The sequence below is a fragment of the Lacerta agilis genome, chromosome 5, assembly GCF_009819535.1.
Source record: "Lacerta agilis isolate rLacAgi1 chromosome 5, rLacAgi1.pri, whole genome shotgun sequence".
NCBI lineage: Eukaryota > Metazoa > Chordata > Lepidosauria > Squamata > Lacertidae > Lacerta > Lacerta agilis.
The window spans coordinates 49,460,869-49,488,154 of record NC_046316.1 but is presented as its reverse complement, the minus strand read 5'-3'; the positions used below and the strand labels follow the sequence as shown (position 1 = coordinate 49,488,154).

General features: G+C 40.1%; 2 protein-coding genes and 1 long non-coding RNA gene across 5 annotated transcripts in view; 1 reads left to right on the top strand and 2 right to left on the bottom strand.

Moving 5' to 3' along the window:
• The window catches only part of MXI1 (MAX interactor 1, dimerization protein), an 83,900-nt gene extending 75,838 nt beyond the window's left edge, over nt 1-8,062 (top strand). For 2 of the 3 annotated variants that reach the window (XM_033149709.1, XM_033149711.1), the window contains exons 4-6: nt 874-988; nt 3,336-3,507; nt 5,968-8,062. In XM_033149709.1, coding sequence (XP_033005600.1) covers nt 874-988; nt 3,336-3,507; nt 5,968-6,131 — 451 coding nt within the window. In that variant the 3' untranslated portion in view covers nt 6,132-8,062. The remainder of the gene's footprint in view (nt 1-873; nt 989-3,335; nt 3,508-5,967) is intronic. The other variant, XM_033149710.1, reaches the window with a different exon arrangement.
• LOC117047014 lies at nt 5,708-10,453 on the bottom strand. The gene is made up of 2 exons (XR_004426647.1): nt 10,309-10,453; nt 5,708-6,889 (listed from the first exon to the last, which is right to left on the bottom strand). It is a non-coding gene; the product is annotated as an uncharacterized LOC117047014 (long non-coding RNA).
• Nucleotides 10,454-15,766: 5,313 nt separating this feature from the next.
• SMNDC1 (survival motor neuron domain containing 1) lies at nt 15,767-26,914 on the bottom strand. The gene is given in 7 exon segments (XM_033149708.1): nt 15,767-16,005; nt 17,462-17,583; nt 17,586-17,614; nt 18,916-19,077; nt 20,872-21,014; nt 23,515-23,634; nt 26,892-26,914. Coding segments are annotated over 6 exon segments (714 nt in total). The 5' UTR covers nt 26,892-26,914; the 3' UTR covers nt 15,767-15,867.
• Between the last annotated feature and the right edge of the window lie 372 nt (nt 26,915-27,286).

Below are 27,286 nucleotides of genomic sequence, written 5' to 3'. Positions count from 1 at the left end.
TCGGTCCCCTAAACACAGTGGCTGGATGTCAAAATAATTGCATGCAATGAAAGAAAAATGGTGGTGGTTTTGAACATGCCGTCTTGGTTTGAGCTTTCTTTAGCACATGGGGCCACTGCATTTCCAAGTTTCTTTACTGAACACTGAAAAATTCAGGAGTACTCCAATGAATATGTGATAGGTGTTGCCCATGTATAACCAGTCATTGCATTTATGCCTGGGAATGAACTTCGTCTTAGTTCACTGTAAAGGTAAAGGTAAAGGGATCCCTGACCATTAGGTACAGTCGCAGACGACTCTGGGGTTGCCGCGCTCATCTTGCTTTATTGGCCAAGGGAGCCGGAATACAGCTTTCCGGGTCATGTGGCCAGCATGACGAAACCGCTTCTGGCGAACCAGAGCAGCGCACGGAAACGCCATTTACCTTCCTGCAGGAGCGGTACCTATTTATCCACTTGCACTTTGACGTGCTTTTGAACGACTAGGTTGGCAGGAGCAGGGACCGAGCAACGGGCTCACCCCGTCACGGGGATTCGAACCGCCAACCTTCTGATTGGCAAGCCCTAGGCTCTGTGGTTTAACCCACAGTGCCACCCGAGTCCCCTAGTTCACTGTAGATGGTAGCTATAAGAAAGGCAATGGGTTGACTTTTCCCACAATGTATGGGGTAGATCATCTGGTTAATCCCTTTGCATGTGCCTTATTGAACATACCATTCTATTGAGGTCAGAGTTTTGCCACGTAAAGTGAAATCTGTTGAATGTCAGGTGCCGCTGAAACAACAAGGTTGTTACCATGCCTGGGGGAACTGGGGTACTGTGGTTTGGGAAACTAATGAAATGCAGCTCTGACTCTCACATCTCTTCCTCACAGACGAGCTCACCTCCGCCTGTGTCTAGAACGTTTAAAAGTTCTGATACCACTAGGACCTGACTGCTCCAGACACACAACCCTTGGGCTGCTTAACAAAGCCAAAGCACATATCAAGGTAAGAGCTGCATCTCTTTGTGTTTTTCCAGCATGTTTCAGTAAGATTAGTCTGGTAATGAAGTTTTGATTATCTAGGAGCCATAATTGCACTAAGGAAAGTTGACACCCTACTTTGGAGGATTAGTACCATAATATTATTACATTGTAAGGGGTTTTTTTTACAGCACTGTCCTATGCATGTTGACTTGAAAAGGTCTCAGTGAATTCAGTAAGACTTTACTGAGTCCCAGTAAGTGTGCATAGGATTGCAGCCTTAGTTTGGCCATTAATGTACAGATCGACCTAGCATACTGTTCTTGAAATGCTACTCTTTGTTTCTAAAGAATTCTTTTAAAACTCCAGAACATTTGCAGTTCCACAAACCAGGAAATTCACCAAGAGTTTGTCTTGCACCAATGCCATTAAAATCAATAGGAATCGTGCAGGACACTGCAGTTTGAAAGCCACTGGAGTCAATTGTAAAAATATTTATTGTGCAAATGCCATTAATTCCAGTAGGGCTTGCACTGGAGTTTTAACAGACTATAATCACTATAATATCCAAACTACGGCTCTCAGCTTCATGTTAGAAACCATAATAGAAAGATACCAAAGTTTAATGAATTCACTGCAGGAGAGGCCACAGTTAAGAGGTGGGAAGGTTTCTGTCTTCCCCACCCTGTTCCTATACATATTCAAGATCAGGAGGTTCTGATAAGTTCAAAACTAATATGTAGTATGAATGCTTTGGAAAGGCATTTGGCTATATGCAATGAGTTTATTGCACTACTACATGTGCCTAAAATTTATATCTGGTGTGATTCATTATGTCATTAATCATAGTCTTAGAATGCAGATTTTTCCACAAAATTAAATTAAGAGTTGGATCATTTGAAATGATGTGCCCTTCTGCTGGCATTCTTTGTAAATTAACTCTCAAATATATTGAGTGTATAAATACCACTGAAATACTGAAGAAAACAGCATAGTAAATAATATGGCTGAAATCATAAGATGTTTACTTAGCTAGAATTTCTCCTGAAACTGTAATATGCACACTGAAATAAAAATAGCAGTGTCCCTTACTGCCTTAAAGACTAACAAATTGCTGCATTAATAATAGCTGCAGAAGTGTAGTTTCAAGCTGGGCTTTAAACTCTTCAGAGATTGAAAGGGGGGAAATAGTAGAATTTGAGCTGGACGGAATTGTTAAAAATCAAGCCCAATCTCAGAAGCAAGGCAAGACCAGTGAAAGATCATTCAACATAATCTAGACCAAAGTGTGCCATAGAGAGAATCTGATGTTCAGCACAGATTGCTCCAGGTAACTTAAGCAAGCGAGCCAAGCCACATGCTACAGGGAAATGCTGCTAAGGACCTCCAGTGTTAACTGTTGTTTTGTTTTTTTAATGCCCTGAAAAGGGAAAGTCAGCACAATAGTCAGTAACAACACAAAGAAAGAGCCAGACTGTTTTGAAGCAACACAGCAGGTGCTCGTGTTTGCAGTTTTCCTGACTCTTCTCCTGGTGGTTTGCTTTAACAAAGGGTAGTGCCCGGCTCACAGGGATCAGGATGTGCTTAAACACACTGGAACAGCTCAGGCTTAGCAAGGGAGGGGAACCGTGCTTGCTTAAACGGATGGCATTAGCCTGAGATGACTTTAGAGTTACGCAACATGCTGGCCATCAGGAAACCCTGTGCACTGGCCTGGTAAGATTTCCCAGCTGCGATCAAAGGAATCTGCAGCAGATTACATAAAACACTGTTCAACTGGGAAACTGCTTCGAAGAAATACCTAATAAACCAAATGAACAAGGGTACACCAAACTTTTTTTTTTTTAACCTTCTAATGCCTTTTCCACTTAAATAATCTGAACAGGGCTGAATGTTCCTGGATCAGGAGACTATGATCCACTAATAGAGAGAGCTGACAATGCAGCATCCCGTGTTAATTAAGCGCTATACTCAAGCTCCCCTTGATTTTGTCCTGTTAATTACTCACCAGAATCCTCACAGAGATGTTTTCGTTCTTGTTGCCACCACCACTAGCAAGCTGTTTCCGTGCTACCCGAGAACATAATTCATTTCAGATGTTAGTCAACAGAGGGAAATGAGTCTGCAGAAAAATACTAGGGAAATCCTCTGTAAGGACATAAGAAAAGGTTCATCTAGTCCAGCATTGTGTTCTCACAGTGGCCAACCAGATGCCTATGGGAATCCCACAAGCAGCTCCGGGGTGCAACAGCACTCTGCCCACTTGTGATTCCCAGCAACTGGCACTCAGAGGCATCTTTCCTCTGACAGTGGAGGCAGAACATACCGTAGCTGTCAAGAAACAATAATTTGCTTGCTTTTTATCATGGCAGAAACTTGAAGAGGCTGACAGGAGAAGCCAGCACCAGCTTGATAACCTGGAAAGAGAGCAAAGATTCTTAAAGCGAAGATTGGAGCAGCTGCAGGGCTCTCAGGAGATTGAGCGAATACGAATGGACAGCACTGGATCAACCATTTCCTCAGATCGCTCTGATTCAGAGCGGGGTCAGTATTTCATCTGTGACTTTAGAGAAGGGTGCAGAATTTTTGAGGCTCCCTTTCCACACATCTCTGCTCCTTCAGCCCATGAGCAGCTTGAATCTAATTCACCTGGCAAGACAGCCTGCTTTCACAGACATCTAGAACAATATATCTTCTGTGGTAGTTTCTTCTTTAACAAGGCTCACAGCTGGAGTCAGATGAGATGTGGTTCAAGATATAATTTTGGCCCCATGCTGCTCTTCATTTCCTGTTATCATATTGCCTTTTGATTCTCACCACCCTGGCCCTTCACCTGGCTCTGTTCAATACAGAAACTGGTAGCATGAAGCACAATCCAGCCCAAAGATAATGGCTTTAAACCCCATTGATTTCCCATCGCCCAATGGGCACTGGAGTGTTTCATGTGTTGGATCCTCCAGCGACCGTGAAGAAGTGGGTGGCCATGCCCAAATGTATTTCCCATTTTCTTCTTTTAAGTCATGAGGGACCACAAAAACATATTTGGGGAAAGCTCTCAAATTCATTTGTGGCAGAAACATCTCTGGATACAAATGGTACCAGTGTTGTTACTATATTTAAAATGGATTTGAAAAGCACATACTGTCAATACGTGAATGACATCACTAAGGTGTGACAAGATGATTTGCACTTCCTTCTCCTACATAGTACAGGCATACCTCGGAGATATTGTGGGTTCGGTTGCAGGCCACTGCAATATAGCAAAATTGCTATAAAGTGAGTCACAGAAACTTTTTGGTTTCCTGGTGCATATAAAAGTTTACACTATACTGTAGTCTAAAGTGTGCAATAGCATTATGTCTAAAAAAAACCCCAATGTGCATATCTTAATGTGACACAGAGGCATGACATGAGCATATGCTGTTGGAAAAATGGCTCCTCCTTGACGCAGGGTTGTCACAAACCTTCAATTTATTAAAAACACAGTATCTGAGAAGCGCAGTAAAGCAAAGCACAAAAAATGAGGTATGCCTTTAATTGGGAAGCAGCGTTAACCAGAATGATTGACACATTAACACTGATAAACTCGAACCTAGTCTGCCGTGGCATAATATTAGTATATGTCAACATGGGGTTCTTAGATGAGATGAAGGGAATAGCAAAAATATTGTGCCCTAAGTCATTGTGTCTGTGCAGGATCAATCAGCAGCAGCGTCTCATCTCCCTTGCTGATTTGCTCCTGCTATGCTGGACTGAAATAAGGCTGTATCTGGCATAGCTATTATTTTAACCTGATTTCTACATAACCATTGAGAAATCTCAGAAGTGAAGATGTTTGATATGTTTCTCCAGGATGACTCCAGATTATTATTATATATAGTTTCCCCCTAGAAGTTTGTTTTATCTTCTGAGGATAGTGAGCCAGTGCACTTGATGACCCAAAGTATTGTCTATATATTTTTAATGGCATGGGACATACATAATGTGCCATGCAGTTTGATACACTATGTGGATTAGTGTCCTCTTTCATTAAAGCCTTCCTTTATGGTTGCCTAGAGGAATTTGTAAATACAGGGACACACTTCAGGTCAAGGTTCTTTGCTGATTCAGTCATTTGGAGACGTTTCTAGTCTATATTTCTCCCTGAAGTGCTAGTTTTCCATATTCCTGATTTTTGTATTTGTGTGCACTAGAGCATTTCAACATGTGTTGCATTCTGGATAGTACAGTTCCATGCTCTGCTGTGTGCTTTTTCTAAGTGTTTGAAACAACAGACTCAGGTCTGCATGTCTTCCTGCTCCACAAATGACCCTTTCCTAGACCTCATTCGCCCTTGCAAATTTAAATCTCCGAGAACTCAAAAGTTTAGAATGAATTGTGCAAATTAAATGAGAGTATGCCAATTTACTTGTATTAATTCAAAGCGTAGAATGTGATAGTGTCTGGGATAATTTGCATGCAACGATTAATGTGCTTTCCCTGGTTTGCAACAAAGCTCCTTGTTGTTGATTTGAGAAGGGGTAATCTGTTTTCTAGAGCAGCAGTTCAGATTTACGATATTGTATTGGTAACTATCTGCTTAATCCAAGGCTGTGCCACTAGATATGAATTTTCTGTCTTGAGCTAGCAGCTGAAAGTGATAATCTGATCAATAACTTTCTAATCAAAATGACCAAAAATGTACTAAGCAGTTAAATAGTTGTGTAGTAATAAGCTCTTTTTCTTGCTCAGGAGCATTCACCAATAATTTAAAATGTTTAATCCAAAATCTGTTAAATTGGGAGTCCAAATCAGCTGGCACCAAATGGGCTGTAATAATAATTCTTTCAAAACATTGATTAATATAACGAGGCAGTTTCCTGCCTTCTGCCTTCCTTTTTCCTCAATGATACAACACCAGACATTTCCAAGCAAATCTCATGATGTGGCCACGACCTTTTGCCAGTCTTGATTGAACAGTGAACCTACCCTGATACTAACTTGGGGGTCTTCCTTCTTTTGCAGAAGAAATCGAAGTGGATGTGGAAAGCACAGAGTTCTCCCATGGAGACGTGGATGATATCAGCACAACCAGTACAAGTGACATTGATGACCACAGCAGCTTGCAAAGCATTGGGAGTGATGAGGGTTACTCCAGTGCTAGTGTCAAGCTCTCCTTCACTTCCTAGAGCATGGTGCTAGGGCAGAGCAGATGATTTCTTTGGGGTAGTTGAAGTTCACACAGCAGAGCTCTTAGATACAGTATTTTTCTTCTCCAAACCGCACTTCAACAGCTACGCTTGGACAGATGCAACTCTAGAATAGCTCTGTGGGTCCACAGGAGGGTGGGAACCTAACGGGAGTCAGTCAGTCTCCATACTGTCATAGTCCAAAATACTGACTTAGTGCTGAACCCATAGCTATTTTGACGTCTGAAGCAGGACTCCAGTTGTGCACAGCTGGACTGAGATTTGCCCATGTATAAGTGGATAGCTTTGCTAAGAGATTATTTGATTTGGACAAGGGATCTTGGTTATTCTGGCCCCAATCCTTTTTCTCAGTTTGTCATACTTTCTGAGAAATAGAATTTTTTCCATCTTCCAAATTTAGCAAGCTTTGTTAAGAGCCCTTGTGGTGCTAAATATAAATAAAAACGTTAGTCCAATATCTTATGATGATGATCTAACGCTAGTCCCAGATTGTGGGACAAAAGTAGCCAAGGTGATACTATTTTCTTGGACCAGCCTCTTCTGATGAGTTTGCACAATTTTATGAATTACAAAACTCCTTTTTTCATTCTCCTTAAAATCCCATCACATGATTCTTTCCCGCTTTAACCTGAACGCGAGAACTATGGGAAGTTCTTGTGTACTCTCACCAGCAGTAGCTAGTCCAGTCAACACCTTCTGCCCACTAGGTTTCTCCAGTCAGCTCTGATCATTATTACCTAAGAGATAACAGTAATAGTTAGAAGCTCTGCTCATGCCCTGTGAAAAGAGAGGTGCTGCAAATCTGGAAGCAATTCTCATTCAGCTCAACTTTTCAGCTGGACATTGTTTCAAGGCAAGAGCTTGTGCCGCACTATTTAGCACTAGGGTGTTGAGCTGTAAAATACCAGCACACAGTGCAACTGCTCTCTGGATTCAATGGCTACAGCAGTAACTCCTTGTCTAGAGTGATGCTTCTGACAAAGCGAGGAGAGACAGACAGACAGACAAGCCTGTAAAAGATATGATGTGCAGGAAAGGCACAGCCTCCATTCTGAGCCGCAATTATCCTTTTTTTCCCTTTTGCAAATTATTTTGATAAATGTTTGTAAAAGTTGTTCAGGTGAGAGAACCTACATGCAACAATGTCTTTTTAGAACTCATAGGCATGATTCTGCAGATGTCTTTTGTAACTAACACCAATGGAAAGGGACCCATTTTTCTGCTGCCATGCACAAAAGGAACAGGGAACTCTCCTCGGGTTTTATGGCTCTTCCTTTTGATTTCCTTTATGGATTCCCTTTGCAAACTTTGCCACCTGGATCCAACCATAGTCGTGGGCCCACAGTTAACATGGCATGTGTCTCACAGTTCCTCAGGGGACGCCCTCCCACTCTCCCTGAGCAGAAACTGTTGCAGTTGTCTTGCTGTTAACAAAACAAGATTGTATCCAATTTTAAAAAAATGATTTTCCTTTTGCGATAAGCTTTCTAACCTGCACTTTGAGGTCGTCTTTGCTTTCACTTTTAAGTTTTTAACTGCAAGGATTTTTATTATTGTTCCTTTACCAAGTTTAAACTTCTTTTTTAGAGACCTCATTTATGACACTTGTTTGAGACTTAAAGTAATTCGCCTACCCCGTAATTACTAAGGGAAAAAAAAGAAAAAGAGAAAAAAAATGCTTTATAAAATTCATAACTTATTGCTGATTATAATTATTGGGTTGTTAATTTCAGTCCTGTAGATTTTAATTTTATTATTCTTTAGATAGGGCTGGGCGACAAAAAACAAAAAAACCCACAAAAAACACAAGGTAACCTCATTTAGCAGTGCAGTGAAATTGTGTTTAAATGTTAGCATATGGTTCTGCTTAATAGTAGCACTTTAACACCATTAAATTTCTGTATCTGAAATGCACTGTGTTCTGCCATTTTGGTCACTCATGATAATATTTTAGAATTCCCATGTTCTTGTGCCTGGAAATTGTTTTTTTAAACCTATTGGCCATGTGATTAGATGACCCCAAATGACCTCTCATGTAGATCTTGTCTTGATACTGATATGCTGCGTGTATGTTTGAACCCACATGTTATCCGTTCACCCCAGAAGCTATTACTGTGTCATATAATACAAGACACAACTTTAGAACCTGTGTCATGAAATAGAAGCATAATCCCACCAAGGTTATAGTGTGTTTTATAGAGCTGGGGTTTTTTTATTTTTTATTTTGTTTGGTAAAGCCTGGATCCAGTTGTTGTTCTACATTAATCTCCCTAGGTGACTCTATAAACATTCTGGTTTACTGCATGTGGTACTCTCTCCCTCTAGTGGCTGGAATAAGAACCCATTAGTTGTAGTTAATGGGAGTAAAACGTTCAGCTGAACCAGTAGCAACAACTTTTATAGTACTGAGATCTGTTAATTGGCCCATAATCTGCATGTGTGAAGCTATAGTGTCCCAGCACAATTCTGTGGGACTCAGAATGACTGGCGAGAACGCCAAAATGAGCCAAATTGCAGTACTGAGTTGTGTGGGTAGTCTTGGTTTGTGATTTTGCAGACATCCTTTGAGTCCATTTCTGATCACAGGAGCTCATGTAGCAGAGTACATGCTTTGAAGGTAAAAGTTGAGTTCAAACCCTGACATCTCTGGCTGGAATATTTTTTTTAGGACTAGAAAAAAGATGAGCCTGGAAAGTTGCTGTCCAGATGTTGAATACTGATCTGATTTAAGTGCCGTTATGTGTCAGATCATGTAAAAAAAATTAGATGGGAAGGACGGACAAACCTCTTCATGCATTACTTTGTTGAAGGGGTAACATGACGTTCCTGGACCCTCTTGAAGAATGTTTGGGGAGGAGGGATTTCCTAGCTCCATAGGTTCCCAGAATGATTAGATTATGTTGGGGAGTCTACATTGATAAAAAGGTTCTCTCCTTCAGAAGTTTCCTCAACAAGGCACCAGGAAGAGCTGCGTGTGAGCTTTGGGTTAGCTAGACACACAACTTACCTTTATATAATAAGTATAATTTCTGCACAAGCACAATATAAACCTAGAGGGACTTTGAAGTGTTACTCCAGAATCACATATAACAGTTTGTACGTTAAAGAGCCACTGCAACAAGGTACAAAAGGCTGAATGTGCATGTGGTTATGTTTGCCATTCTATTAAAAAAAATGAAAAGGGTACATTTGTAACTTAAGAGTCATAGTGATAGCCAGAAAGCAGCTCAAACTTCAATATAACATCATCATTAAATTGCATTTACATCTTGAAATTTCCTCTTTTCCTACACTTGAGATAACATTCATATGTAATCTCTCCCCCTCCCCATTTCTAATTTGTAATGTGACCTATGCATGTTTGCTCAGAAGTCAGTCTACTGTGTTCAGTGTGTTTCACTTTCAGATAAACGTGCCTATGCTGTATCTGTAGGCTGAGACCCAAAAGTTAAATGGGACTTTGCATTTGGCATACAGATATATTTTTTTTAAAAAAAAAGAAATTGCATCAGCTGCAGGAATGGGTCATTTCCAAAACTGGTAATCCCATATAGGTGCATCACCAAGCCTTTATCACCCAAAAGTTAATGAACTAAACTGACTTCATCATCATCAAGACATTCATGATGCTTACTGGGAAATATCAGTCCAGGTTTTCTTCATCTTGGTGAAAGTTCTTATTTTAGGTATTTGTCATTGTTAATGCTTGTGTAGGTAATGCCAAGAATGGATGTGTATCTTACTATATCCAGAAGATGCAAGAGTTATGCTGTTTTCTGCCACCTAGGAAATGATGGACATAAGCAACCACTAGTGAGGTTGCTAGTGTCTATGTTTATTCTCTCTCTAGGATTAGGCATGGATATTTCAAACCTTGCTATAGGAAGCCATATTCCTGGGAGATGCAGGGATTGAACTCTTTGCATGCAAATCATGTGCCCTATCTCTGAGCTTTTTGAATGTGATGAAAAATGGAAGCAGCAGCCATACATGCATGGCCACTTTTCCCTGAACAGTCTTGAGTGAAGCAACTAGACAGCACTGAACTTCAAAACTCGTGCAATGTGATGGACTATATGACTTGGGGCACACTATGGCACTTCAGTTCAAAGACAGTACATGCTAGTGGAATGGGCTAATATGGGCAATAACTTACAGTTAATTAAAATTCATGATTCTCAGAACTTGAAACCCTCTTTGTTGTGACTTCATCTTTGCTCTTCAGACTTCATGCATGAGGAGCTGGAAACTGCAGTTCCAGTAGCATATGATTGGTCATGCAACACAAAAATGGGGAAAAGGGTTGTGAGTTAAAGGATTAACCAATGTGAACCAATGATCTAGCTTCCAGTGGCAGAGCACCAGGACCAGTTGAGGTATCATGGTCTGCATCAGATCAATGGCCTTAGAAAGAAACTGGCAAATGTTAGAGCCAACTGAAAGTAGCAGTTGTTACTGTTCACTCTTCACCTATGGCCTAATACTTAGCCATTTTACAACGCTGTAATACTGGCCTCCCTGGTGCACAGTACACCTGCCATCATTAAATTACGCCATTGGAAAGTTCTAAATAAGATAATTTACAAAAGAAGGAACACTAAAAACAGAATCGTCAACATCAAGAATTACTCATTTTTCTCCTCTCTAGCCAAGTTGCAAAGGATATTTTTAACTGTACTAAACACTATCCACTATTTCTCTGTTCAGCTGGTCAAACCAGAGTGGGTATATATGAGCCAGTCTCAGAACTATTTTTTTAAAATGCTAAAGATCCCTTTAAGAAAAACAGAGGAAATTTGGATGTAAGTGCTGCTAAAATAGCTATGAATATCTATGTCCTCATACTTCAGATACCACTAGCATTTATGTAGTTTGGGCCCCCGCCCCTCTTGACTCCTTGTAGCACAATATGATCTTGGTTTTAGAATATTACTCTATTAACAACCACTGCATACAGAAGGAACCTGCTTCTATGACTATAACAGGACTAGATTAAAGCTCAGGGCCAACTGAGATGATCACTGTACACAAAGTAGGGGGGGGGGAGAGAAAATGCACAAACATTCTACACTGGACTAACCTTCAACTCATTACTAGGCAAAGGATCCAGCATCAGGAGTTCAAGAAACAATGGTTACTGCAGCATGCCAAAAGCTGAATGCTGCATGTGGCTGTGGGTGTGTAAGACAAGCTGCTAGGGAAAACGGCAGGATTTTCCAGTAGCTACTATTGCAAAACTTCTGCGTGTGTGAATCAACCTTCAGCTCCTTTCCTATTTTCTGTACATTTAAGATAGGTATTTCAGCAAAGTTACTTACCTGAAGAAGCTACCTTCCCCACCCACCCCCAAATGCAAGCTACAGTAGCATTGTGCAGTTTCTCAAATACACAGCTATCCTTAATTTCTGTTACAAAAGCAACAGGGACCAAGTCACACACAGAGTTCAACATGCTAGTCATTTGATTACAGTGGGCTCAAACACGCCAAACTCTCTATTATACTATGGCTAAAATCTCCAGTCAAGTAAGTGTAGCGGCATTAAGCTCTACAAGATTAACTTGTCATATACAAACAAAAAACAATGAAATCTACAAGGCTATGTAGGATTTGAAGAGCTGAACAGTAAAATCAATTACTGAATCCAATGTGGAAGACACCTATCAATTCAGACATTTGCTAGATAGAAAAATATCGGCAAGTCCTGCTAGAAATTTTACAGGAGCTATGCAACTTAGCAGGTGCTCCAACACAACACAAATATTGCATGTCAGGAAGCTGAGTGCCAGTTATATACCCTTCCCTATAGGGACTTCAGCTGACCCCCTAAGGGATTGGACCAACCAAGTTGGTGCAACATGATGCTCCGACTGGCAGTAACTAGGGGGTGTGTTCTGGCATAGCAGCTCATTGGTTGTTGCAAACTGGCCAGAACAGATTAATCCCTTTTTTGAACGAAGAACACACCAAATGAAGACAAGCTAACTCTTTATATGCATAAAATGCCTTACCCATTATAAAAACATGATTCAAATTCAACACAAATAAGTAATGATAGGGCTCCTCCACAGAGAAAATGTGCTTCTCTGGAGATATTTCTAATAGTGCTGATGTCCCTATTCAGCACCTATTGACATGGTACATATATTAAATTGTTGTTTAAAATCACAACAGCTAGCATAAGAAAAAAGTGCATTTTTTTCATCAATCACTGTTGTGCTACGTAGCTCTTGGATATTCCTTGCTACTGATCTTCAAGCCTAGCCATCGCAGAATGCAAAGGAAATTGTAATTCTAGCATGACATCTCACTTTGCAAATCTCAAATGTTTTCCTAACTTAGTCTTCTGCAGCTTCTAACTATTACTTTGCTATTTTAAAAGAAAAGAGTTACTGCAGTGTAAGCTTGCATAGCATTTATGTTTGCAACTATTATATTCTAATGTAAAATGACTACAATACAGGTCTTTAAACCCAGTAAGTACGTTCTATCTTCAATCACATTAACCAGTGTCTGATGCACAAATTAGGTTGTGCCATTATAATTTTTCCCAGCTGTTAAAAATACCAGCAAATCTGTTTCAGCCTCTACTGAATTATGGGTTTCCTTTGTAATTTGTGTATTAAAGGGGGAAAATGTTTCTATATAATGATACTGCACTGGTCTAGGAATGCAATTCCGTGTTTAAACAGATATGTATCCTCTTGACAAATATTTTTATGTGCAAGTTTATTTTTAAGATTTCTGTTATCACTAGTTTTGCTTCCTCTGAGGTTTCCTGAACTTTGGTGCAGTTACTCGAATGGTGCTGTAGCCAACTGCTACTTGAGGAAATGAATGATAAAAACCCCCAACCAATCCATGATTGGTGCTTAGCTTGACCCAGCGCCAATCGTCAAAACAATACTGAAACAGCATTATCTATAATGGTGCAGGGATGTGCTGCAAAGATGTTACCTTTTCCATCATTGTAAACATTATTATTTGTTTGTGGGCATCTATATAAACTTGTTTAAAATATACAAATAAATTTTAATGAATTTTATTTCTAGTAAGATTTGTTACCCTTTTCTCTTCCCACATCACTAATGAAAAAAATTAATACAAGTTCAGTTGTCCAAACTGCTGCAACAGCATAGCTCCATCTACGTTGATTAGAAGCTTACCTAGTCTACTGAAATTGCAGCCCAGTTTTCCATACAAGTGCACAAATCTCCTGCAGAAGGTAAAAGAACAGAAGGGTCTGCTGCACTGGCCTCCATCTTTACCTGCTTTGAAAGGAAGTGAAATGCTTTCCCATAGGAAAGTTAGCTATTCAGTCACAACAAACAGAATCAATATATTATCCTGGCAGTTTCTGATCTCAGGACCCAGACATTCAGATTTGAATGACCAGCTTCAAAGACAACTGAATATCCTGCCTCAATATGCATGTCTTCCTAACAGGTAAATTGTCATCAATTGCATCATAAGCCGCAGTACTGTTAGATAAAAATTAAGATACCTCTATAATCCAATTTGACCAAGGAACATCTGTTTAGAAGAAGAAAAAACCTTAGTAGTCTGTGGACTTCACAAGTGTTATAACTCCTACAATTTAACCATGTTACATAATTTCATACCAGATTTAATTTTTTCACATTTTTAGATTCTTCGGAACAAAGCCAAGAGGTTTTGAATACTTTATTTTAATAAAAGTTAAACATACAAAACTGAAATCAACACAGTCCTAAAAATTACCTCCTCCTTTTGTTAACAAGAAGAACCTCTTTCTATGATGGATTCTAAGCTAATAGATATGGATTTTAGGCTCAAGTAAACTGACAGACATTTACACTAATCAGTGCATCAACAAATGCCTGATGGTTCCTGATCTTATTAATTCAGAAAAAAAATTACAAAAGGGAACTACAACAACATAATATACATGGGGAATGGAGTTGCGATTAATGAGCAAGAATTATTCTTGTACGAGAAATAACTAAATCCAGTCTTGTTCATTAACTTAACCCATATTTTACAAAAATAATTATCTACACTGTATACAGGGCTATACGTAACTTTTGTATCAGACACATTTCAAGATTGAGAGCTAGACTACAAACCCTAAGCAATACGTATGGCAAAGGGAAGCAATTGCATCCACAAGATACAAATAGGGCCTAGACTTTTACACATGGTTTCCCAATAAAATCAAGGAGGGCCAGCAATACTAATGCAAGTTAAACCTTGTAAGAGGAACCTCCTGTTGCATTTAAAACAGCTGGATAAGCACACACAAAAAATTCAGCACAATGCGGTGACTTGCCATATTATTTATCAACATAAACGCACGGAGTAATTCTCAAGAGGAATAAGTATTTCTATATGTAACTTGGCTTTTTGAACACTTAAAAGTGCTAATCAAACCTGCAAAGTGACTGAATCTTACAAAGCCTATAGGTAGGTTCTCAAGACTTATAAATCAAAATGTTCTGCTCCGACAATAAATGTGCTTACCTGCTTGGCACTAGCAAGTGCTTTTTTTTCCTGGTGAGAACCTCCACCTTCTAGAGCTGGGAGAAGGATGGTAGAATCTTCAAGACTTTGGATAATACCCAACTAAGTTAAAGCAGACCCCCTGATTTGGGTAACTTGATTTCAGTGGGTTTGCTCCAAGTATGAGTTGGATATCACCCTTGTGCTGAATTCAGAGATCCCCTAGTTTTCTCCATACTCCAGATAGGGGAAGAGAAATCTACATCAATTTATGATGAGCCTTGGGGAGAAGCAAGACGTCCTGCTGCTTTCGAAACTCAGTGCAAGATCTGGGAGTTCCTTCCACACCACCCCAACCTTGCAGATTTTGGAAAGTGGGAAACCAGCAGTGTATCTTCCTGCTTTTCAAGGACTTTCTGAGGCTCAGTGTGACAGAGACAAGCCCCTGGTTCTGCCACTATCCAGCCTGGGCTAGGGAAAAATGACAGGGACATGCCCCTGAAGTCATACTAAGCTTTAGAGCATCTCTCAGACTTCATGTCAAAGGTCAAAACCCCTTCTCCTCAGTTGAGTCAATCATGAGCACAAATTTTGCCTACCAAGATCTGTCAAGCTTTGTGGAAACCCTGTTTTGCTCATGTAGATGGATTTTGTCAACACTTCCGGCACAATGCATTCAACCTGTAATCTTAAAATTTGAACTGCACTGTTTATGAATCATTAACTGGAGATTAGATGGCCCAGATTCATTACAAGCCAAGGAAGCAGATGCAGATTGTAGTCAACCCGACAATTGACTTTCAAAATAGAATAAAATCCAGAGAAAGTCATAATTGTACTAGTTCTGCAGGAGTTACAGTGCTTAACAGCTATCCTGCAATAAGATGGCAGGCCTGTAAGCACATAAGAGGGAGCAAGAAAGCTGGGATAACTATTTATTTCACAACCATTTTGTTGATGGCATTCCCAACTAATGCTATGGGGATGGACACTTGAAAAATCAGATACTGCAAAGGGCATTTCTTCAACAGTCTGACTTGTGCACATTTACATCTTTTAAGAGCAAAGGGGTAATCTGAACAGCTATTACCGTGCTTAAGGCTTGTACTCAGCATAAGCCAACTGATGTCAACAACCATTTTCACTATGCGCCAATAGTTTACTTTTAGAAAAATATAGACAATCAAAAGGTAAATGTAAAGCCCTGCAGAAGTGATGTTAAGTCCGTTTCTTCCTCAATTACTGGGGCATCAAATGTCTGACATTGTACTTGGATGTATCTTGGTACTGTGTCATGGGTTTGTCTGCAATTCCACATGTTCCAACTCCAACCTTCCCTGTTACGCTCTCAGGAGAAGCAAAGATGCTTCGCTTTACCTGTGGAACAAATTAAAAGCACAAATTGTAACATTTTAAAATTTCAACGTCAGCAAAGGAGTGCTAATATCAAATGTTCACATGCACCACTCAAAAAGCAAAATACAACCAAATTTTATTGATCATTAAACAGTTACTTTTAACAAAAAAAGCTGTAATTGAAAATGAAGCACTTCTGCTTTGGCCATGGCACTCAGCAAGTCATATTTCTCCCAGTGAACCACTACAGTTCTATAAGGGTCCTTTCAATGCACAATAAAGGGCTAAAGGAAAACAAAACCTTTTTTGCTCTTATAGCTACAAACTTCATAAAGTGCTACCAGCCTCACTTGCCTGAAGTCTCTTCTGCATGCTCTGTTAAGGTATCTTTATAATGTGGCTGCTTATTAATGTTTTTCTTTGCCACCACCACTCAAAATAATTTAGCATGTAAACAGCACACACTAAAAACCTAACTCACATATCAATGGGTCAAACAGAGTGCAAGTTATATTTGGCAATACCAAACTCAAGAATATGAAACATACAAAGAGCTTTGTACCATGTACATTATGGAAGCCTGAAAGCATCATAGTGCAAGCAACTATGCCACAGCTTTATAGGCATGAACTTTTAACTTTACAGGTGCTGCTATTGGAACGCTTGTTATCAGAAATCTGTTGTTCAAACACAAAGAATTATACTCAAACTTTGCTACAGAAGTGGCTGATTCAGATATCCAAAAGCCGGAGTTTGCTCATGTCCTTACTTGTTTGTACTTTGCTGGTCACCAGCACCCATTTTGGGCAAAACCATAGAAGGGAATGTCATCAGACAAATCAGATATCCCTTTGTCTGGCTTTTGCTTAATGGCTGCAACAGTCTCAGGCAGAAAGCATGGATTAGAAATGTTCCCATAGGAAATAATGGAAATCATCTGCTTGTTTTGCGAATGCTTGCCTAGCGAACAATTTCCTGGAAATGCATTGTGCTCGGAAACTGGGACCTGCATGCATACCCATTAGTTTATCCCACCCTATTTGCAGGGACTCAAACTAAGTGTAGTGATATTTAACATACAGTGGTAACTCGGGTTACAAACACTTTGGGTTACAGACTCCGCTAACCCGAAGTAGTACATCAGGTTAAGAACTTTACCTCAAATGAGAACAGAAATCGCACAGTGGCAGCGCAGCGGCAGCGGGAGGCCCCATTAGCTAAAGTGGTACCTCAGGTTAAGAACGGTTTCAGGTTAAGAACAGACCTCCGGAATGAATTAAGTTCGTAACCAGAGGTACCACTGTACGTTAAAAATATTATAAACAGATCTCTCCCATGGTATATTCCAGAAACAAACAGCTTTGCCTATAATATTCTTTGTTTGGGGGGATTACTCCTGTGCTGCCATACATTTAACACTGCTCCTCTTCAGCAAGAAACCTCTATCAGCAAGCTACTAATGCACAGCATATACAACCTGGCCTTTTTTGTTTTTTGAATAAGCTCTGTTGTTGAACTGCTGCCATTTGACTTTCTGGTCCTCTCGCTCTTGTTCCAGCTCTTTGATTCGCTGGGCCTTTTTCAAAGCTTTCTTCTTTTATATTCTCGTTGCTGAGCAATCATTTCTTTTCTAAAATGAGAAATGGCACTGAAGGTTACTTATGTACCCCAGTTTCCTCTTCAGAAAGTCTAAGGGCAGTAATGTGTCATGGCAAGGTGGTTGCTATGCAATCAGGGCAAATTTTCACAAAACATCAAACATGAAGAGATTAAGCCGAGGTGGTTAATTCTGAGTTATCAATACTGCCTTACATCCACATCTTTACCCACCAGAACTGGCCTTCTTTTTACAACACTGGCAGTTTAGCCACAGTATACGGCAATAGTTTTGTATGGGCATTACATCTAGATTGCAACCAACTGGAAGCCCCACATCACCTTTGCTTTAACTTCACTTTTGTTCTCAGAACATGTAGATAAAAGCAAGGATACACTGATTAAGAGAGTCTCACCTTGGGCTAGGTGAATGTAAAGATAAACTCTCAGTACAATGGGGCTTCAGCTGTCCAGGCCCATTTCATTCTCCAGCTGTAGAAAGTGCTGTCATTCCTTCTGTAAAGCAATCTGTGCATTGCAAGTTTCAATAAAGCACAGCAATCCTACTTTCATGCACTACTACGAATAACGGCTCTCTTTCAGAAATCAGTTGAAACTAGCTAATGTCTTGCTAAACACAGAGCAACTCTAGCTCAGAATTTGTCCCAGGGGAAATATACTACTACACAGGCATGGAGCAATCATTTTGGAGTTCATGAGCCTAACCAACTCAGCACGATAAGCATTAAAGTTAGTAGCACAAACCATAACACCTTCATCATAATCTCAAACCACTATCTATGTGTATGTTCACAGTAGGGCTTGAGGATAATTTAAGAACTGACCTAATTCACTACATATATTCCAATCCAAATTTAAATACATAGTTTTCATTTGGATTTTTTAAAAAAATCACAATTAATGTGAAATTGGAAGGGACCTATGAACAAACACAAACAAAAATGTCACAGAACAGAGACCCATTTGTCCATCCCTAGTTCTTAGTACCAGTTCAGTCCTAAGATGGCAAAGACTGTTTTGGACTTTACAGGTTTCCCTGGGTTGGACCTCTAAAACTGGGGCAGCCAAGCCCATATCCTAAGGCATTATTTATTGGGGGGGAGGAATAGACAATGTGCATTACCTCTTTCCCAAATCTAGGGTAACTATGCAAAGTACAGTTCAATAACATCTAAGGATAGTGTTGACTTCTATGGCTTTTTTTGCTGTAAAATCACCTTTGGGAAGAGATGATTCATCAGCAAAGTAGCCTTACAGCTTTTCCGATTGCTATGTGACACACTGAGCCAACTGAAAACTGTTCCAGCCACTTACTTGGACATGGGTTTGTTGCCACTGTCTTCCTTTGCTTTCCTTCCCTCTTCCACAGGTTTCAGATTGAGCAGGGGTGTGACTTCAGCATTGCCATATCCCGAAAAGGTGACTGCGGCTGTGCCATTCTCTTCATCTATCTCTTCAATTTCAGCTTCATAACACCTGTAAAGATATCATGGCTGTAAGCATGTGAGTAATGGTTTACAACTCAACCCTACAAAACTTGTATTTGCAGTGATTAATATTAATATTAAATTTCACAACATTCCTGCTTCATTTTGGATTGGCATTTCAAGTCAAACTCTTAAAACATACAGGTGATACTTGAAAAATTAGAGTATCGTGGAAAAGTTCATTTATTTCAGGAATTCAACTTAACTGGTGAAACTAACATATGAGATAGACTCATGACATGCAAAGCGAGAGATGTCAAGCCTTTATTTGTCATAATTGTGATGATTGTGGCGTACAGCTGATGAAAACCCCAAATTCAAAACATGCACACGAAAGCTCATACCAAGAACAAACTTGGTTGGTCTCTAAGGTGCTACTGGAAGGATTTTTTTTAAAATTTAGAATCTGGAGGATTCGTGTTTGGCTGTTTTATCATTTGTACTAATTTTCACCACCACAAAAGGCAATCAGCCACAATACCCACGTATTTAGAAGTTTTATGGGATTTACTTCTGAGATATGTATGCACAGGATTACAATGTGAGATTGTAATTTGACAGAGGTTTCACTGCCCTCATATAATCTCCCTCTCTGAAAGCAAGCAGTGAATTACTAACGTAAGAAGATGGATTAAGAAAAGCATTAAGCAATGTAGGATTTGTGATAGTAACTTAAATGAAGACAGATAATCAAGGTAATTATCTATTTTTCTCAATCACATCACTGATACTCAAAAGCAGTACCGGTACATCCTTAAGTAAACTAAGTGGAATGTCTGAGTCTAGGCATCTCAGGGGCCTAAATGGAGAAGCGGAAGGCCATGGCAAGAAGGAGACCCAAACCTTGCAGAAAAAGAACTGCTGGTTGTCTTCTTCCCATAAGGTATTAAAAAATATCTCTATCAGCAGAAGGCAGGTCAAAGGCAACAGGACCAGGAGGAAATGTGTTGGTACACACATTCACTTTCTGCTGTCAGCAAATGATACCAAACAGAATGACTCTGAGGGGTTTACTGCTGCATCCCACTTCAGCAAAGACCAAGGTGAATTGAATTTCTCCTGGTGGAGGACTGTCACTGATTCACTTTGGAAATGTGCAAAAGGATACACCCTAGAGGCACATCACTATTTGTGAAGGGAGCTCTAAAAGTCTTTATTCAACCCTCTGAAAATATTTGCCTGTGGGTAGTTTTGGGGAGGATGTTAAACACCCTGCTTTACATTCCCTTACCACCATGTCTGGATGGGTGCAACAACCACAGATCCTCCCAACAGCATGACCCTTCTATATGTACACAATTGTAAGGAAGGACCTCTGCTTTCTCTAAGCCCATTCCCGCCACCACTTCAGAGAATAAATTTACAGTACAGAAAGGGGGGGGGGGGGGAAGCAGTGGAAAAGTTTGCTGCCCTATACTACCCTACTGCCACCTCAATGGTTGCCAAGTATCCTAATACAATCTCAACAGAGCTCCAAGTCTTCAGATTAGTATACAAAACAATTTCAGTTACTGCACACCAGATTTTTTGAAGGTGGCAAATTTTAAAAGATATTAGAAGCCATATTGTATTCTACAACTATCTAGTCAAATTAAACAGTTAAAACAATGGACCTAGCTCTAAAGTTTAATATATTTTGTATTTGAAAAATACAAGATCCAATCAATGATTTTTACTGAACTGGTGCTCAGCCGAAGAGGGGAGTATAAACCAAAGCGAAGTATCTTACCATGGAACTGTATTATTTCATGTAACTGTTACAGAAGTTTGTTTCTACACTTACTGTCCATCTTCACTCCATATTGCCATACATCTGTCTCCAACCTTCCATGTGTGACTTGGAGGAGCAGAAGCAGAACTGTCAGAACTTGCAAGTGTTTCTGAAGGTTGTGTTGAAAGAAGGTCTTTGGTTAATTCTATAACTTCCTGAGGGTGGAAAAGAACAAGTCGTCAAACACAGTTTAAGTAGTTTCACTCCTGCCCATGCATGAAGACTATTTACCAACTACGGTATTGCTAGCAAATGGTAGCAGACTGAACAACACATGAAATCTGTCTGCATAATTTACTAAAGGTTTTTCTATAAGCTTTGGGAATCTGTCTGGTTTCTTAGCAAGTATCTAATACTACTCCCATAGCTCAACCCAATTTTAACATTGGGGGAGGGCAGCACGAAAAAATCTCGTTTGCATTTTCCTCTTTGCATTACAAATGAGTATTATATTTAATGGAAGAGTAAAAAATAGACAGCAGAAAATGGCACACAACTACAGAATGGAGTTTTCTGCTCTCCTTCGTGATAAAGCAAGGATTACTGAGCCTTTTAAAAAAGAAAATTATTGTGACATGAATGCACTGGTTAGTGGAAGAAATAGGTTTTTCAGCAAGTCAGTTTTCTTGTTTGAATACTAAAAAACTGTATTTATGTGAGAATAGCCCACTATACACAAACCAAAGAATGAATGCATACAGAAAATACTTTTCTTTATAAAATACATATGAGCAAGGGCTCAGTAGTTTCCTGCATATGTTTTTTGCTATTTAGAGATTATAAATAAAACTACTAATAGGCTATAGCTACAGGTAATAAGTTACATGTATTTTGAATTTTTAAGTCTACTGGACTGTATCCAATACTGTTGTCCCACTTGTGCAACAGAACTTCTCTTTCCTTTCCTTTCCTCCCCCTTGTACCCACTCAAAATCTGTTCCAGAAGGTTGGGGTAGTCTCTGAAGCAGATTTTTGGGCATGCAGGGAGAGGAGAGGAAGGTAAAACACATAACACATTGTTGTCAAACTAATCTCCCTCATCTACTTTTTCCTTCCTTCTGTTTCCCTTCCCCTCCTCTTTTTCTCTTATCCCTTTAATTTGTAACCATGGGGCAGGGCCTGTGCATCATTTCATTTAGGCAGTGAGCCTGCCACCATCATTGAACTTTGGATTGAGATGAGCTTCTCTGAGAGACAGTATCTGCCTGAAAGGTGGAATAAAAATAGAACAAATTTTAACAAGAAAAGGAATAATTTAATACATATGCACCTTTCATATCTGATGCGATTAAGACTTGTCTTTTGTCCTCAGATATTGGCAGCTGAACAATAAGCTTGTAAAAGGCTGCTCTTACATGTAGAAATGGCAAAGAAAACGTGAATGAACAAACAGACCATACGACAAATTCATTTCCAAAATACAGTCTAAGAGGAATAAAGAGCTAGAACCACTGATGACTGCTTAGTGCTTGCAAGGCACACCTGAATCAGATTCTAAAGATAACAGCACACATAATAGTGCATCATCTAGTATTCTAAATTTGTTTCCTAAAAGACTCAACTTTACCATGTTTTTCAAAAAGCAAAACTCAAATGAACACACATATTAACATTCACTCCAGGACTTTCAATCACTTTCAATTTGTGGTGATCATTCCACCTGGCTTAATGTGAAAGATTACAAGTAAAAAAAAAAAAGCATTTAGAGATCAGTGTTAAAGTACCAGTATTAAAAGTCTCTGCATACAGCACTGAGCAAAATATAAAAGTACGAGCTTCTATTGATTAATCAGCTACATTAATCCATTAAAACTTTTTAGCAACTAAAAAGGTGCCCCAATTGACTGAGCAGAAGGTTTTTAAATATACGTATTTTCGGCACAAAAGCACTCATAAAAATTGTGGGTGGCAAACACCATCTTTAAAAAGGCATTTATTCTTCACGCACAAACAAAGGCCTTTTCTGAGATAGTAACTCTTACAATTCACATGTGAATCGTCTGAAAACAAAATGGCTTATTTGTTTATTTATTTCAGGGGTCAGCAAACTTTTTCAGCAGATCCCTCAGACCTTTTTGGGGGGCCAGACAATATATTTATTGGGGGGGGGAGAACGAATTCCTATGCCCCACAAATAACCCAGAGATGCATTTTAAATAAAAGCACACATTCTACTCATGTAAAAATACTGGGCAGGCCCCACAAATAACCCAGAGATGCATTTTAAATCAGGACACATTCTACTCATGTAAAAACACGCTGATTCACGGACCGTCTGTGGGCCAGATTTAGAAGGTGATTGGGCCGGATCTGGCCCCCAGGCCTTAGTTTGCCTACCCATGATTTATTTGACTTATATGCCCCCCTTCATCAAAAGATCTCAGGGCAGTTTATTGCTTCAGAACTCTCGTTTTTACTCAGGTGCATATTTTATGTCAATTTAATTGCCCAAAATTCATACAATTCAGATGCCTTTAATCACTTTAATGAGGTGACAGCCCTAGTTCTTTGTGAAAGATTTTAAACTTTTAAAGTCCAACATTTAGCACATCGTTAATATCACCATAGTAAATTCTTTGCCACTGACAGTGTAGAAGATCCTCTTCACTATACGTGTAAAAACATTTAATTTACAAAGCTTTTTCTTATTCTCACCTGTAAGTCTTTTTTGAGTTTTAGTAAATCTTCATTTTCTCCATTTCCTGTCAAAGCAGCTTCAACTTGTTGGAGTTGAGCTTTATAGCTAGCTAACTGTTTTGCAAGGTCTTCTGACATCTGGAAAGAGCAAAAAGGCATTACAAAATACTGAGGGAAAAGTCTGTTTCAAAACAGTCTTGCAGAGGCAAAATACTTAGAATGCAAATCACTAATGACTTAGTGCAGCCTTATCAATAACAGAATATTTATGTAACTTGCCTTGGTTGGAGACTCCAGCTGGTCCACAGCAGGCTTCCCAAATAATGCCAGATTACCTTGGCAGTAATCAAGTTATAAGGTAGTATCTTTTGTACGGCTTGTTCCCTTACTGCTGTGTTAATGTTACAATAACAGAATCGTATGGGGTAAGTAAACGCCTGTTTCCACCCTGGGAATTTACTGTGGAATACTTTGTTCACTCACTTTTTACAGGGCATCTCACCAATGTTGTAAACCAAACATCCCCCATGTTATCCCTGTTTGGTTACTGGGTTGCATTTTGGGGGCTCAGTAAATCTTGACTTTTAAAAAAACAGAATGATACTGCATAATTTCCCCAAGTATAGATGGCCTATCAAGGAGCTGGCCTATCTAGAAGCTGTCCAGTAGGTTGGGATGCTTGTTATGGGCTGTAGAGACTGCTCCAGTTATTTCCTTTACGAGGGTTCATTTCTCCTTACTAAGAATCAACTCCATCACTTTAACCATTCTCTTTCCAAATAGCATTATCTTTATATCAATCTCAGCCCAACTGATGTTGGGAAGCAATCATGATCAGGAGTTTAGTGTCAGGAGTTTAGTGAGCTACACAGTGGTGATATGGTTATATTCAGAAAACGTTGAATGGATTTTTTTTTTAAATCTGGTGCTAAAGCATAAGTGCAAAATCTCCAGTGTGTCCTAATTTGGCCCATGAGGCCATTTCCCCCAAGAGATGCCCACCTTATGTCCCTGCCCTATACCTTATGTCATATATTACATACAGTGGAAGGCAGGTAAACTAGGTTTGTTTTTTGCCCAAAGTAAGATTTGCAAGTACTGTACTACCAAGCTGTAGTTAATTTCAAGCCACATGGGTTAATGAAATAGGGATTACTGGCACTGGCAAGCAATAATTGGCAATGCTTCCAAAGCTTTCTGCCTTAGCCCATACGTTTTGATTTCAAACTGCACTGCCCACCTACCTATCAAAGTGGCCCACAAGGGGTGAAGAATGACAGGATTCAATCAGATCAATTGGGGCTGGTAAAGAACTACACACTTGGTTACAGAATGTTACCTTGATTTCAGAGGCCTGAAAGCAAGTTTGCTTTTACATTTATAGATTCAATCAGAACAGCAATACCTGGGTGCTGCCAAACTTTCCATGTCCGGAAGCACACAATACCGGTAGGACATCTCCCAGAAGAGCTGCAGCACTGACATTACTCTTTATGTAATCTACCCCTTTTTCATCTAAACCTAACATTGTAATATAACTAGATACTAAAAATACTTTGATTAGGAACAAACAAGCTTAACATGCTATGAAAGCTTTCAGGTTACATAGAATTCTTCTCTACTCCAATATTAAAAACAATAAAAGGGGAGGTTGTTGTATTTTTTTTTTTCAATCTCCAGGAATTACTTGAGAAAGCCCTCTGCAGACTATTGTACAGTCATACCTCGTGTTGTGTCACCTTAGAGACCAACTGAGTTTGTTCTTGGTATGAGCTTTCGTGTGCATGCACACTTCTTCAGATGCATGCACACGAAAGCTCATACCAAGAACAAACTCAGTTGGTCTCTAAGGTGCTACTGGAAAGAATTTCCTATTTTGTTTCGACTATGGCAGACCAACACGGCTACCCACCTGTAACTCGTGTTGTGTGAGGTTCATGTTGGGTCTTTTTGACTTGCAAACGCAGCAAACACGGAAGTGTATACTTCCAGGTTTCACCACATGCGCAGAAGTGCTCTATCGCGCTCCACACTTGCGCAGATACTCTGTTCTAATTGTAGACTTTTCGGGGTGCAAACTGAACAGATCATGTCCACAACTAGAGGTACCACTGTAATTATATTAGACCCATGCTTTTTGCAGATACTTTCAGGTTTCATGGAAGCAATAGAAGCTCCCTTCACAACTCAAGGGACTCACAGAATCTTTGCTTCTAGCTGACGAAATACAGTGGAACAATATTTAGAAACAACTTCTTTCCTTCATGTTGTGTCTCTTGTTCATACTGTCATGTGCACACGATTTGCCCAGAATCCAAATCAGAGCTGCCTTTAAAGAGGAGAGTGGTTCCTCATGAACCAGAAATATGACTGGTGTCAATAAGGAGTTGTTCCTTCAGTTTTGTGGACCCAATTCCATGGAATGCCTCCGCCACACAAGAAGGCACCAACCCTACTGAATTTCAGGTGCCTGGTGCAACCTGTTTTATTGCAGGAGACCTTTGCACCTTGAATCCTTCTGAGATATTTACATTTTTTTATTTATCTGTTGCCGTACACCACCCTAATGGTCTTGATACTTAAGGGTAGCTTACAAATAGATTAAACATTCTGCACATTCACAGATTCTCTGTTGTATTCAGTTTTCCAGAACATAGTCCTTGAGAAGTATAACTATTCAATTGTTCTCAGCACAAGTCTCATTTTCAGCATTATATTGGACAACCAAACTCCTTGCCTGACCTTGACTAAATCCTTCTCTCTTAGCATTAGTTCCCATAAGGAAATTCACAGCAACACATGGATTGTATTTATGGATCTTCTGCCACAATTTTGTTATCTAGCCTTGGACAAACCTCTTTATTCAGTCTTTGTCAAGGTGACAGATACAAGATGGTACAGATCACAGAGTGGGTGAGGCATGGAGCAGAGCTGGGGTGGAACTCTTGAGCATCACACTAGCGCTCACTTTGGAAATATAAAAACTGAAAGCAATCCAAACACAAATCCTTTGTTAAGACACAAGAACTATCCTAGTCCTTTCAACACCGGATGTGAAGTTTAGAAAACACTATCTGTACAGAATTATCAAAAGCCAAATTTGGTAGTTTTGCCTACAGGTAGGAATGGCTGGAATAGCACGTGACCTGACGTACTATTTTTCTGGGGGTGGGTGGAAAGTATGGAAAGCAAATTCTGCATACCAACACCATACTGTGGACAATACACTCTTTATAATCACATTACACAGGATACAACCCGCCAAAAAAAGGACTTGACTCCAATTAAAAGGCCACACGCCGAAAAAAGCTCGCAAAAGCGGTGCCATTAAAACTCAGCCATCCTGCTACAAAGGAGCGGAGGTTTCGAGACAGAAGGGAAGAGCCGAGACGGGCCTCCCGTAAAAAAAACCAGTATAATCCTCAGAAGGCAAATCTTGTAAGCCGACGAAACAGGCCTCCACGTGCGGGAAGCGCGCAGACAATGGCTGGCCGTAGATAAAACTTCAGGCGGCGGAATCACAGAGGGCCGGACGGAAGTGGCGCCTGGGCCTGAGGGAGGGCCTAAAGGAGGCCCCGGAGCGAGTGAGGAAGGGGCCGAAGGCCTGGAGAGCGGAGCGCCGTGTACAGAGAGGGAAGGTCGTGACGGAGGGCCGAGGGCTGAGGAGAGCGAAGGGCCTCCCCGCCTTCGCCCCGCGAGAGTAGGGGGAAGCTGGGGGGAAGGGCCGCGCCTCTCACCTTGGCCTCGCGCGCGGAGGGCCTCTCTCCGTCCCGTCAGGTCTCAGGAGAAG